The sequence below is a fragment of the Gobio gobio genome (genome assembly GCF_949357685.1).
Source record: "Gobio gobio genome assembly, chromosome: 10".
In the NCBI taxonomy this organism is placed as follows: domain Eukaryota; kingdom Metazoa; phylum Chordata; class Actinopteri; order Cypriniformes; family Gobionidae; genus Gobio; species Gobio gobio.
The window spans coordinates 22,864,347-22,879,380 of NC_137116.1; the positions used below are offsets into that span (position 1 = coordinate 22,864,347).

A 15,034-nucleotide genomic window follows, 5' to 3' on the forward strand; every position below is an offset into this window, starting at 1 on the left:
AGCGAGAGCGATCCAGATAAAAAGCCTACCAGCCCACATTGTAGACGAGGACCCAGATGACTTAGGCCGTCAGGTGAACAAACCAGGTAAAGGACCAATGTTAGAAGCCGAAGCAGTAGGCTAATGTTAGCCAAATCACGCAGATGCACAGAAATGTCAAATGAATCATTGATGGTGCGGAGAGATGAAGGATCAGTCTCTCACAGAGTTGAGAACAGTTGCACAGTCCAACAGTAGAAAAGCTTAAAAATTCCAAAGTTTCAAACGTTAAAGGTTAAAAGTTATCGGCGAGCAGCAGCAGCATATCGTGCCAGCGTTCACTCTTACCGGATGTCCGGTACGAGCAAGGGGCATCTTATCCAGGATCTCCTCATTGACCGTAAGTTTGACTTAGGTTATGTGCTCATGACCACAAGGCTAGATTATTGTAATGCTCTACTGCAGTGGTTCCCAAACCTGTCCTGGAGGACCACCAGCCCTGCACATTTTGTATGTCTCCCTATATCTGACACACCCATTTCAGGTCGTGCTAGGATTGATGTAAAATCAACGTCATCGTCTTTACAGTGTGTACTATCGTTGAGCTTTAGGAACAGGAAGCCTCCTGAATGGAGCTGAAGTTCAGTTATGGTAATGGACATTTGTTTCCGAAATACACGCTGTACGACCAATCACAACAGACTGGGCCATCTGACCAATCAGAGCACAGTAGGCTCACAGAAATGTGACCCCATCTCTGAAACCCCGGCTAAAGTCGCATAATCTAATTAGGAGATATTGAGCGTCAAAGTAGTCATAGCCATAAAAATGACCAAAACAGGCAATTTGTGTTTACTGCTGTAAATGATAGATTATACCAAGGGCTTTGAGATGCAGTACTCAAGTTTTCATTTATAATATTATAAATACTGAAATTAATGATTTTATTGACGCTACGTTTTATTATTTTGCACCAAAAAATACCGGACGTGGGCTTCTTAAATATTGATTTAATGTTTACTTTCAACGCAGAAACAACTGCTGATTCTTATATCATTCGGTTCAGAAACGTATTTTTTACAATTACAAAGTGCAAACAGACCATAATATCAATCCGCACGACCAAGGATCAGATCAGTGTCGGGAAAGGCAAGAAAACGGCGACTTAAGCCGGGTTCCGATTTCTGTGTGGATTTCTTTGTGTCATCACCGACATTTCAGGAACAGTTTATTTGTTTCCTAACTCCACCTTCTGCCTATACATCCGTCTTATTTTAAAGACATTTAATGGCTGCTAAGTGTCTCAATAGTTTGGTCTTTGGATGCTGAGGCGCTGATTTTATGAATTCGCTCTCTGACAGGGCGGCCGCGGCAAGCGAAGTGCAAGGAACAGAACAGCTGATAGTTTAATTAATAATAATTAATATACCGGTAGGCCTACTGTTTTTTGTAGGCTAAATAAAGAACCTGTATTATATATTAATATAAAAAAGCTGCGTGTGTCCTTCGGAAGCAAAGCTCTTGCGTCTGAAGTTTTGGTTTCGGTTTGTAAACCTATACGAATAGAACATGCATGAATGAGAACATAAGTGCAGGACGTGCCTTATGTAGGCTAAAAGAGTTGTTAAGCACAATGAGCCATGAAAAAATTCTAATGAATCATAATCTAATCGAATTGTGAGACAAGTGAAGATTCACAGTTATGACTAACTATCTGCACAAAGTTTGAGACTGACCTGTTAACTTGTTAGGGCATTAGGCCTAGTCCTGGATTTACTCCAAATGTTACACAGTGAGATTTTCTATGGATGTTTTATATATTAATGGATATATATAGGCCTATTAATGACATTTTCTACTGAGATTTCATTTTACTAATAAAGTTATAGCCTACAAATCATTAGAGTGAACTGACTTGGTAAATCAAGCTCTTGTGGTGCCCCCATTCGTTTCAATGTTTCACGCTTTTTGGACATGCACATCATAATAAATAGACTTGTTTTACAAAACTAAGAATTTTCCCATAAATGTGTCCTATATCACTGAAAATGGGAGAATCTTAGCTTTAATGTGGTATATGGCACATTATCAGAATAATAATGGTTAAAATGTTTTACAATTTCAAAAATAAGCTTGATTTTAAAATTGGAATTTCTCAAAATCTGGATTTTCTGAGGCCGAAATTCAGCTAACTTTTGACATGATCTTACTCAGTCAATATTAAAGATATCAAGGTTATATTTTCACAGAATGTTCTTTACATTATGTAGGATGATTTTAAGTATAAAACAGCGAATTAAAAAAAAAAGACTTTAGCTGGGTTTTCACAGACAGGGTCACAAATGAGGGATTTAGAGAGACTGATTCATCCATCGAGTCGTTTGAGAACAATTGAACATTGTGTGATGTCCAATGTATATTATGATAAAATTAAAGTGTATTTTGAATTTTGATGCATATAAACCTGTTGTTGGAGACCTCCAAAACAAAATTACGAAACTTTAAAATAACATACTTGGGAGTCACACTGGTGGCCTTAGCGGTCAAAAGTGACCGGACCCCTGATATGTAACTTCTTATTTTTTCAGTAAAATCATTCTAATACATTTTTGTTTAATAATATAATTTCTTTTTTATGGTACTGATTAATATTTATGCAATAATTAATATCCATTTTCCCCATAGAAATTCTCTCTGATATGTTTGATGTAATCAGCCTGGCCTTCTTTACAAGGCGCTGTTTTGGACTGTTTGAATGAATTCGATTACTGGATCACTGAAAACTTTTCCAAAGTTTAACGGAGAAGCAGAATTGGGTTAAAGAGTTAGAATGGAAATTTCCTCCTACCAGGGTTTTACAATACAAAGAGCAATGTTTAACATTTTATCAGATTTAGTGCTACACTTATGGCTCGTTTCCACTGAGTGGCACGATTCAGTACAGTTTTTGCCATTTCCATTGTCAGAAGTTGTGAATGGTACTCTAATTCCAAACCGTACCATACCACTTTTTTGGCACCTTCCATTGGGGTACCTAGCACAGTAGCCCGGTACTACGGGTGGAGCTAGACCCACTGCAGAACGTTGATTGGTTGACAGAGAATCGTCACTTGCACGTACATGTTTTTTCTTGCAGCCTGCAGCCTGGGCTCAAACCAAGCGTGTCTTCTTGTGACAATAGCCACATTCCAAGAATTAAGAACAAGATCTGCTGTATGTCCTCCACTGTTGTTTACTATGTCGCTTTCTTCTTCGTGCGAGAATAACATTGAACGCTACACCACACCAATCAAGTAAGGGTGCTGTTGTTGGTGGTGGAAACGCAAGCCAGATCAGGGTTTATGGTCCCGAATCATACTGAACTGCTCAGTGGAAACGAGCCATAATATTCACTTTTATTTGTTCCCCACAAACTGTTTAGATTTTGTACAATTATTGTGCACTTTTTTTCTAGAGTAACTTTTGCTGCTGAATTATCCACTAAGCTAGTTTATAATAGTACTTTTGTCAAAGATTATGATTATATATTTTTTTCCATTTGTTGTTTTTCTTTATAATGAAGTTGTCTGCATTTACTGTAGTAGACTGTGTTTAACACACAAAAGAGTGATTATCAGTTCAACACACAGAGGTATAGAAATTCTACATTGATTTAAAAGAATACTGCGCTGTTATCGTATCGGCCGATACTCAGAACCCTCTATCCATTTAAAGTTTCTGTGATCTCACCTTAACCCAGAGCACAGGCTGAGTGCTGCAGAAGAGCCCTCCACATCCTCTATGTAACCACTGTAATGACAATGACCCTGATGGAAAACAGAGAGAGAGAAAGAAGCCACAATGAAATCCACCAATACCAAAAATGTAATTGCCAAGCCTTGACTAACAAACGGCAACATTCTTGTCATTCAAAATTGAATTAAGCTCAAGGTGTTTTCTTGTCAGGGACCAGAACCTAGTTGGTCTGACAGCTTTACTGTAGGGAAGAGGTTCTCAACCAGAGGGCCAAGGGGGCCTCAGGATGATTTAAACAAGACAAAACAAGCATTAAAATAAGCCAAAGCAATTAAAATCAAGACATTTCTCATATTAATTCACATTAATTCTCTCCCTCAACAACATTTATTTTTTCTTTAAAGAGTAAGGGTTCCCATGGTCTGGATTAATGACAATGAATAAGTCTTAGGTGTCCCCAAAAGGAAGTTTCAGCTCAAAATAGCACAGAGTTTATTATACCATGCCCAAAAAGGGCCTTTTTCAGTGGAAGCAAAAAAAAAATGTTGGTATTTTTGTGTGTGTACATCTTTAAATGAAAATAAGCTTCTACTCCCCGCCCCCCTTTCCAGAAGAGGGCTGTGCCCTTACAGCTCGTGCCTCGTATCCTCCGGCAACAACAAAACAGGAGAAAGAGCATGGGGCCATTTCCATAGAATGCGTTTTTGCATTCCATGCGCTAGATGGACCTGGCTTTTTTTTTTTCTTCTTCTCCCATTCGTTGCATACATTCAATCATTTTTTAAAAAGTCACGCCTGTTTCACACTGGACACGCAAGCAGAGCAGAAGCAGCACAGGAGCTGTGCGTATACAGACCTTTTAGGTGTTCCCCTCCGACCACTGTCTGTCATGTGCTTTAATTTATGCTGTGCAGAATACTCTACTCTACTTAACCGTGTTCCCCTCCTACTGCCCCACACATATGCATATAGAGTGGAGCAGGTATTATGTCAGAACCTGGAAGTCTAATTCCCCGCTGCTGATTCCTTAGAGATTTTCCTATTGGGTTTTATAATGGGGTTTTCAATTTATGAGCAAAACTAAAGCTTGTGGTAAACATAACTTGATGATACTTTGACGTTTTGTTCTACAACGTACACTATACACACACTCACACCCAAAGCTGTCTTATCTAGTTACTTATGAATTAAGTAAATGTACATTCAAATTTACGTTTTCAAAAATGAATTTCTTCAAAATTCACATTTTCGCTATGGGTGTGTGTTATTTACATTGTAGAACAAAACGTCAAAGTATTGTCAAGATTACCATAGGCTTTAATTTTACACATAAATTGTAAAACCCCATTATAAAACCCCATAGGAAAATCTTGAAGGGACCAGCGGAGAATTAGCGTTCTGGGTTCGGACGTCATACCTGCACCACTCTATAACATGCTGTATATTTATGTTACATGATAAAAGTATCTTAAAGCTAAGATATACTTTTAGTTTTAATCATTTAAACAGGCCTTTGAAGTTTGGGTAAAAACTCCTGGCAATGATGTTTTTCGTGTATTTTATTTATTAATTTTCACAGCATGAACTGTGAAAAACAGAATATGATTTTAAACACTTGTATGATTTTATGGTGAAATCTGTTATTTTTCATGTTAACTCAGGTGTATTTTGACCAAGAACAATGCTCTGTGGCTTTAATTCAGCGTGAGCAGTGCAGCAAAAATAGATTCAGTGCCAAAATGATCGCACCCACGCAAGATGTTGTAAAGCCTGTTTCACCACTAAACGTGCAAGCAGAGCGTAAGTAGCGCAAAAGTGTACCTATGCAGATCACGAGCAGCACACGCCCATTGTGCTTTCACACTTTCAGTCATGCGCAGCTAAATCGTGGCTTCTGCAAATACAGACGAATATGAGTCCATTGTGCCACCTTTTTTCAGGCGTTCTCCTCCGACCAATTTCTGTCAAGTGCTTTGATTTATCCCCTTCGGGCTCAGCCATTTTTAAGTGCATTCAACTTCGTCAAGTGGGTGAATTAATTTTATTTGGACAGACCCTCTGCCCTCGATTTGGACAGAAGGAAGCAAGTCTACTTAATATGTACAATTCAGGTATCTCCATAGACATGGGTTTGTTTATAATAAAAAAAGGTAACGGCATGTTAGCATCAGGGCTATTTACATGGCAAACACAAGTGCTGTGTTTGAAATCGCCCCCTATAAGTTACCCTCATTCACTATTCCCAACATTACTCCACTAATATAGTCCACATGAGTGAATGAAAATGACTGAGTGAATTCGGACATTTAGTGTGGCGGAAGGGCTGCCGCTTTTGCATCGTTTCTGCTTGCTGTTTAATAATTATTTGAAATGTAGCAAACTGGCAGCTCCAGTAGTAATGAAACATTTATCTTGAACTCTGTCATCGAAACTTGCGTGTATAAACAATAATTAAACAATTTAATAATCAATTAAAAAGCAATGTATACCTGTAAGATATTACGCTGGACCAGAGTGTTTTGGAAAATAGATGGACGATTAATTCAGCTGCGGGCGGCATCTCCTGGCGAGACGCGGGAATTCATTCAGTGCGCGACTCTCACAGTGCATTATGGGTATTCTCTCCTACACACACACGCATATAACATGTATATATATATATATGTAGATTACATGATGAAAGTAATCTTAAAGTTAAGATTTAAAGTTAAGTTACCTTTTAATTAATAAATGGTTAAATGTAAATGTAGTTTTAATCAGTCTTTTTGTGAAGTGTTTTTGTGTATTTTCTTTCTTTCTTTCACAGCAATGAATGACATATGGTGACTGTGAAGCAAGGAACACCTCACTTATACAATTTTATGGTGAATTTTTTTTCTTTGTGTATTTTGAAGAAATAATGTGCACTGTTTCTTTAATTCAGCATGAGCAGCGCAGTAAAAATAAAGTCAAGTCAAGTCACCTTTATTTCTATAGCGCTTTTCACAACACATATTGGTTCAAAGCAGCTTTACAGTGATGAAAGGAAATTCAATTTGTTTTAGATGAAAAGCTAAAGTAAGTTTTTGATTGATTAATTTCTGTTGTAAAAACTGATTTCAAAATGTAAAAACTAGGGCTGTCAAAAGATTAATCGTGATTAATCGCATCCAAAATAAAAGTTTGTGTTTACATAATATATGTGTGTGTACTCTGTTAATTATTATTTATATATAAATACACACACAAGCATGTATATATTTAAGAAAAAAACATTATTTTTATATATAAAACATTTATATTTATATATATTATAGATTATATAAATGTATATACAGTATATACATGCAAATATTTCTTAAATATATACATGAATGTGTGTGCATTTATATATAAATAATAATTAAGAGAGTACACACACATATATTATGTAAACACAAACTTTTATTTTGGATGCGATTAATCGCGATTAATCTTTTGACAGCCCTAGTAAAAACGCATGTAAAAATATATTGCACAAAATGAAAACATTAATGTAAATATTATTATTATTTTAAGTGTGAATCAAAAAAATTAAAAGCACATTTAAAAAAAATAACAAGCATAATTTAATCTCTTAAATGTCTTAGTGTGTCATAATTTAGACTTTTTTAAATCTAATTTCAGCTTTTTATCTCTTAATTAGGATTATAGATTTTTAAGTCATAATTTTAACTTTAAAACCAAAATGTGGAATTTTTATCTCAGAATTTTTAAAAAGTCCTAATTTCAACTGTTCATCTCACAATGACTTAGCATGTCATATTTTTTACTTTTTATCTAATAATGAGGACTTTTAAAATCATATTTTCAACATTTTATCTTATAATTATGACTTAGCATGTCGTATTTTTGACTTTTTATCTCACTATTATGACTTTTAAAATCATATTTTCAACATTTGATCTCTTAATTCTGACTTTATGATAATTTAAATGAGCTGATCAAATGTAATATAGTTGAATATTTAGTGAATATTAAACTATGCGGCAAAACGATCGCTTCTGCTCTGCTCCTGCTACGTGCAGCTGCGCCGCCTCTGCGTGCAGTGTGAATGCTCTAATCCAGTGGTTCTCAAAATTTTTATACCAAGTACCACCATAATGACCAACATTAAAATACAGTAGCATAGTAGGCCTAACTATTCAGCTACAGCTCTGCTTCCTATAAGAATATTTATTGTTGTCAGCCACTTTAACATTTTAAATACACAGTTTGTACATTAACAATGCACAGTGCTTACATACAGGTAAATAAAATAATAAAATAATGATTAAATTAAAATGTGTTGTAAAGTTAAATTAAAACTGTACTTAAATGTACAAAAAAATCAAATAAAGATTAATTTAAAATGTATGTGTTTAACATAAATTTATTTAGTGATTCCTCTGCGTACCACTAGAGGCAGCCTGAGTGCCACTAGTGGTACTCGTACCACACTTTAAGAACCACTGCGAGTCCGTCTACCATGTTGACATAGAAAATCAATGGAATGGTGTGTTCATTGATACAGCCAACAACATATTTACTAAACAGGGCAAATTAGCGTGAGAGAGCAAGGAAAATGCATAGAAGCATTTTGATAAAGTTTTTGATTTATGTATAATATAGAAGAAAAGAGTGAATGGATTTTTACCATTATAGGGTGGTGGTGTGTGCTGACTCACATTTATGTTCAATCATCATGTAAAAGTCAATTTTGCAAAATAGGTCCCCTTTAATACTTATTCAGTATACCAAAAACAACTGGAAAAGTCACGGGTCTTTGGGTATCATTGTAAACAATGAAAAAGAGTCAAAAAGAAGGAAAACAACTGCTGTAGAGCAGGATGGGGCGGGGATGCTTGAATCATGAGCATGAATCAGATTGTAAACATCAGACACTTAGCTGCTCTAATGAATCACTATTTCAGAAAAACAAGAGCAGGATCACTTGATGAACCATTGGTTTCCAAAAAAGTAGTATCACAGTTCTCAGGATAAATTTAACCTCATACTTGGGATTAGTGATATTAACAAACCCCTAATCCTAAATATTAAATGTCTGCACATAACTTGTCCATTAACTTTTTAAATAAATGTTGCCTTAGCAACTAATTAAAATAAAATAAATTAAAATTAAAGTATTAAAATTACTAAAACTAAAACTGAACAATATTAATTCAAGCTAAATAGAAATAAAAAATAAATAAAAATGATAAAAGCACATAAAATTACTAAAAATAAAATATAAAAATAAAAGCCAATTCAAAATATTAATACATAATATAATGGTGTATAAATAATACCAAACAAAAACACTGACAACAACTGACATTCAACAGACAATAAAACAGTTAATAGTAGAAGAAGAAAAAAAAAAATCTCTATTCTAACAAAAATTCTAGGCATTGTGCCTAGAAAACACATCCTTTAGAAATCCCATTGGACATCATCGGTCAACCCATTGATTTCTGAATGAAAGATTTTTCTAAATCTATCTATATCCTCATGTGAAAAATAATCTTGCTTAACTGTATTGAATGTGCACTTCTAGTGTACTTCAAATCTTATAAGTATATATTGAAAAAAAAACATACATACATACATACATACATACATACATACATACATACATACATACATACATACATACATACATACATACATACATACATACATACATACATACATACATACATACATACATACATACATACATACATACATACATACATATATATATATATATATATACATATATATATATATATATATATATATATATATATATATATATATATATATATATAATTGCAGACAATATAATATTAATTAAATAAAATGTCACTTAAATGGAGTACACGTTCATGACTATATTTCTTAACACACTTAAGTACAATTTTAGTGTATTAATTATTCAATATTACATTTAAAGTTAATATGTACTTATTGCAACTTAATCATTACAGCCATATGTATATACACACACACACATACAATGAGGAAAATAAGTATTTGAACACCCTGCTTTTTTGCAAGTTCTCCCACTTAGAAATCATGGAGGGGTCTGAAATTGTCATCGTAGGTGCATGTCCACTGTGAGAGACATAATCTAAAAAAAAAAAACCAGAAATCACAATGTATGATTTTTTAACTATTTATTTGTATGATACAGCTGCAAATAAGTATTTGTTTTGAACACCTGTCTATCAGCTAGAATTCTGACCCTCAAAGACCTGTTAGTCTGCCTTTAAAATGTCCACCTCCACACTCAAAAAAATGATTCAAGCCCTTCTTAGATATGACACATTTATATTGTGTTCACTTTATTTACATATATCTAATTAGGGTGAATACTTATATATATTTAATAAGTCTAACCTAAAATATATAAACAGCTTCATCAATGAGATTTATTTTAATTCGATTAACTCAAATTAATTTGGGCTTTGGAGCGCACCATTTGAGCATGCGCATAAGCTCAGAGAATGGAACAGAACAAGCTCACGGTGAGGCCACCATTTTCTCATCTGGTGCTGCGAGGACTGTTAAGGCGAATTCCTTATTGGTAAGTATTAGTTTTTTTGTAGTTAAGAATTTACCTCACTGTCAAATAATGTGTATATCGTACTTCTGAGTGAAATATGCTACAGCTGTGAAAGTTATGCGAGGTGGATTGTTCAAAGTGCTTGCGATCGTTTTGGCGCCGTTTACTTGTTGCTGCCACTGAATTGGTGCATTGAATTTGACCTGATTAACACGAAAAATAACACATTTCAACATATAAGTTAATCGTGTACGTGAGTCAGTATTTCTCAATCTCCAAATGACTTTAAGCCCTGTGCGGGAAAATACACGAAAACACGATCCAAAATGTATTTTATGGATTAATGTATGATCCCTTAACAATACCCCCAAACCTAAACATACCAATTTTATACAGAATATAAAGAGAATAACACGTAATGGACAGAATGTGATGGAAAATTAAGATTTTAATAACAATATAGCATTAAAAATATATTTTGAACGGCTAATCCTACACCTAAGTTACCTAAACCATTTATTATAAATAAAAGCACAACAGACAGACCAGTGTAACGTTAATAACAATGATTTATTTATTGCAAAAATGTCAAAAGCGGTACCAAGAGTAGTTCAAATGACGATGTGTTGCAGTCACAGTACTCTCTGGTGGTATATAATAGATTTGTATGAGCACTGAGCAGGGTGTAAATTATTAATCAGTGAAAATATTAATCCGGCTTCAGTCCGTGAAGGCGCGCTTTTCCCATTTTTCAAATACAAATCAACTGAAACACGGCATGTCACAATCTGTGACAAAGCAGGCGAGAGCCAATGAGCGTTCGATGTCACTGCCGTAAATCATGTCGTAACGCTTAATGAGGGCGCATTTTTTTATTTGAAATTTGAAAACATCCCAATGTGCGCGGGATTTGACATTTACGGTCGCTGATGAGTATGGAGATGAAGATAACTGGACAAAGGGCTGAATTTGGATCTGTTCCACGCAAACGTATGGATTCTAAAGAGTTGGATTACAGCAAAGTAATAAAATTGATGTGTTTTAAAGAGCACCTATCATGGCATTTAAAATGTTCCAAATATTGTTTTAGAAGTCCCCAACAACAGTTTTGCATGCATGCAATGACAAAAAAGACTTTAGTTTTCTTATAATATGCATTTATTTTTACCTGTTTTGACAGTGATTCTCAAATGATTCCTTTAGTGATTCACTTTTCAAAACCCCGCCTTTACGTGACGCTAATCTGCGGTGATTGGTCCGATGACCCAGTCAGTTGTGATTGGTTTAGTCTGTGCAGATATTTTCGGAAACGGAACGCCCATCAAAGTCTTATAGTGACAGTAATTTGTTAATATGTGTCAGGAGTTATGAATATGAAAACCGCGTCGGTACTGTTTGATTGTAATATGAGCCTCAGCTGATCTCATTCATAAAAAAACTCCTCTATTCTCCTCACGAAGACTCGCGACAAATCAACATCCCTCAGGGCTTTTAGTTCAAAAGTGTGCAGATGAGGAGACATATTGATAGATTCTCATATGTCTGTGTCAAATTTCTAAACAGAGGAGTATTTTTTATTCAATACTTCCTCAAAATGGGCAGTTATAGCCTAATCATGAGCGATCGAGTCTCTTATGTGTTGTTTTCAATTCATACTGGCAGCCGGAGGGCGCTCTGTGCACATGTAGTCCATGTATGGTACAGACAGACGAAGAAGAACCATGTGCCATAATAGAAGTCCATAATAAAAGCTTCCTGAGATCGCGAAACATACATTTGACGACTAATAAACACACAATCGCGACGATGTATGGTTTGTCTTCAAGCCACTTAGTCTTCAAATGCTCATCCTTGGGCAGATGAAAGAAGTTTGCTTTTGAGTCGCACTTCAGAACACAGCGTCTCGTCGCCATGATGTTTTCTAGTTTTCACTGGCGTCTTGGAGCGCAATAAGTGGGCGTATCGTATTCAAATAACTTGACAAGTTGACGTCATCTAGTCAGAGAAAAAGCTTCGGTCTTCTAACGATTCTTAAAAATGACTCCGAGTCGACTCTTACTTTTGAAAGAAAATAACTATATATACGGTGCACTGTCATATTTCAAGCTATCACAGGATGTTTTTGTTCACTTAGATCTATGTTACACACTACATGAAAGGTAAATTTCAAAATTCCATGATAGGTGCTCTTTAAGAATTTATGTTTTGTTTTTGTGTATCTTATGATCGACATTTCCCACACAGACTAATCCGTGGCGCTGCGCCACAGAATCTACACCGGCAGCCATATTTTGCGAGTCGTTATTATTTTTTAACGCTATTTACAACACGCATATTCGTTCAGCTGCAGCCAGAGCCGTTGAAACGACATGCTCTGCTCTCATATCTTAGGGCGGCGCGCGCCGTGTGGCGCTATCCATACATTTGAATGGATACACAACAACAGCTTCACTAATACTATTCAGGTATTTGCACTGCAGCAATGTTTGGTAAACAGTACAGCATTGTGTGCATTGATTATTACGTCAACCACATGTACAGTATCATTTTATTATGGAGAGTGATGGAGATACAACGTCGTTAATGTTTTTCTTGTATTTAGCCCTCAGGTATTCCTTAATCGTTCACACTCATACTCATTTATGGTCAAATGTGACCATGCACCTTTTTTCAATTAAATAAATGTTCTATATTTTGGTTTAATAATATGTATTGAAAAATTTGAGGAGATATTTTGGTTCTAAATAAACCTAATATTTATGCAATAATTATGGTCCATTAATGACCATATAATTAAATTGGTTCAAACTGAGTTGGACCAACCCAATTAAATTGGTTAAAGCTGAGTTGGACCAACTCAATTAAGTTAGTCCAAATTGAGTTGGACCAACTCTATTACATTTCATTGCGTGAATTAGTTTTTTATGAGTTGGGGCTACACATATTTATTGGATGGAAAACCTGCCCTCAATTAAATTGAGTTTGTCCAATGAGTTATTTTTTTGAGTGCACCCCGCACCTGTTTGAGGTTGTTAGCTGCATCAAGACACCTGTCCACCCAATACAATCAGTAAGAATCCAACTACTAACATGGCCAAGACCAAAGAGCTGTCCAAAGACACTAGAGACAAAATTGTACACCTCCACAAGGCTGGAAAGGGCTACGGGGAAATTGCCAAGCAGCTTGGTGAAAAAAGGTCCACTGTTGGAGCAATCATTAGAAAATGGAAGAAGCTAAACATGACTGTCAATCTCCCTCTGACTGGGGCTCCATGCAAGATCTCACCTCGTGGGGTCTCAATGATCCTAAGAAAGGTGAGAAATCAGCTCAGAACTACACGGGAGGAGCTGGTCAATGACCTGAAAAGAGCTGGGACCACCGTTTCCAAGGTTACTGTTGGTAATACACTAAGACGTCATGGTTTGAAATCATGCATGGCACGGAAGGTTCCCCTGCTTAAACCAGCACATGTCCAGGCACGTCTTAAGATTGCCAATGACCATTTGGATGATCCAGAGGAGTCATGGGAGAAAGTCATGTGGTCAGATGAGACCAAAATAGAACTTTTTGGTCATAATTCCACTAAACGTGTTTGGAAGAAGAAGAATGATGAGTACCATCCCAAGAACACCATCCCTACTGTGAAGCATGGGGGTGGTAGCATCATTCTTTGGGGTGTTTTTCTGCACATGGGACAGGGCGACTGGACTGTATTAAGGAGAGGATGACCGGGGCCATGTATTGCGAGATTTTGGGGAACAACCTCCTTCCCTCAGTTAGAGCATTGAAGATGGGTCGAGGCTGGTCGAGATGGGTCATCTTCCAACATGACAATGACCCGAAGCACACAGCCAGGATAACCAAGTAGTGGCTCTGTAAGAAGCATTTCAAGGTTCTGGCGTGGCCTAGCCAGTCTCCAGACCTAAACCCAATAGAGAATCTTTGGAGGGAGCTCAAACTCTGCGTTTCTCAGTGACAGGCCAGAAACCTGACTGATCTAGAGAAGATCTGTGTGGAGGAGTGGGCCAAAATCCCTCCTGCAGTGTGTGCAAACCTGGTGAAAAACTACAGGAAACGTTTGACCTCTGTAATTGCAAACAAAGGCTACTGTACCAAATATTAACATTGATTTTCTCAGGTGTTCAAATACTTATTTGCAGCTGTATCATACAAATAAATACCGTAAAACTTCAAATAATAGCCGAGTCCCAAATAGACGCCTGTCTCTTTTAAAGGGGTGGTAAAACACATTCTTTTGAAGGCTTGACTGTATTTGTGGGGTGCACTGTAACATGTGTTCATGCTTCGTTTTAAAAAAAATTGCCTTATTTTTCATATATTTGACCTTTATTCTACACTGCTCTGTCCCTCCTTGTAAAACGGTCTGATGCTTTCCGGGTTGTATGAAGCCAGTCCCTCAAAAATACGCGATGGGCTCAGATTGGTTAGCTGGCCCAGTGTGTTGTGATTCGCTAAACGCCTAGTGCACGTATGTCGGAAACGTCACGCCCCTTACCTTTATCGGAGGCTGTGCTTTGGTCAGTGTTAGAAACAACGGCGTCAATAAAACCATACCAATCTGAGCCCGAAACAGACCCAGAACATTTGAGTGAAGATGATCGAGCAGAACCTGTTCAGTCCTCAAGAGTAAAGACTGCGGATCTATAATGATCGCTACTGAATGGCACTTTAACTTTTGTATTTTTAGAACGATTATAGCCAAATATCTGTCACAAGAACTAACCCAAAACAAACACTAAGCACTGGCTTAA

The 15,034-nt window shown here is 36.2% G+C and overlaps 1 protein-coding gene across 5 annotated transcripts in view; it reads right to left on the reverse strand.

Annotated features, from left to right (window-relative positions):
* Positions 1–15,034, reverse strand: part of adam9a (ADAM metallopeptidase domain 9a) — a 127,393-nt gene that overhangs the window by 52,176 nt on the left and 60,183 nt on the right. For all 5 annotated transcript variants that reach the window (XM_079827908.1, XM_079827910.1, XM_079827907.1 and 2 more), the window contains exon 5: positions 3,709–3,785. In XM_079827908.1, coding sequence (XP_079684034.1) covers positions 3,709–3,785 — 77 coding nt within the window. The remainder of the gene's footprint in view (positions 1–3,708; positions 3,786–15,034) is intronic.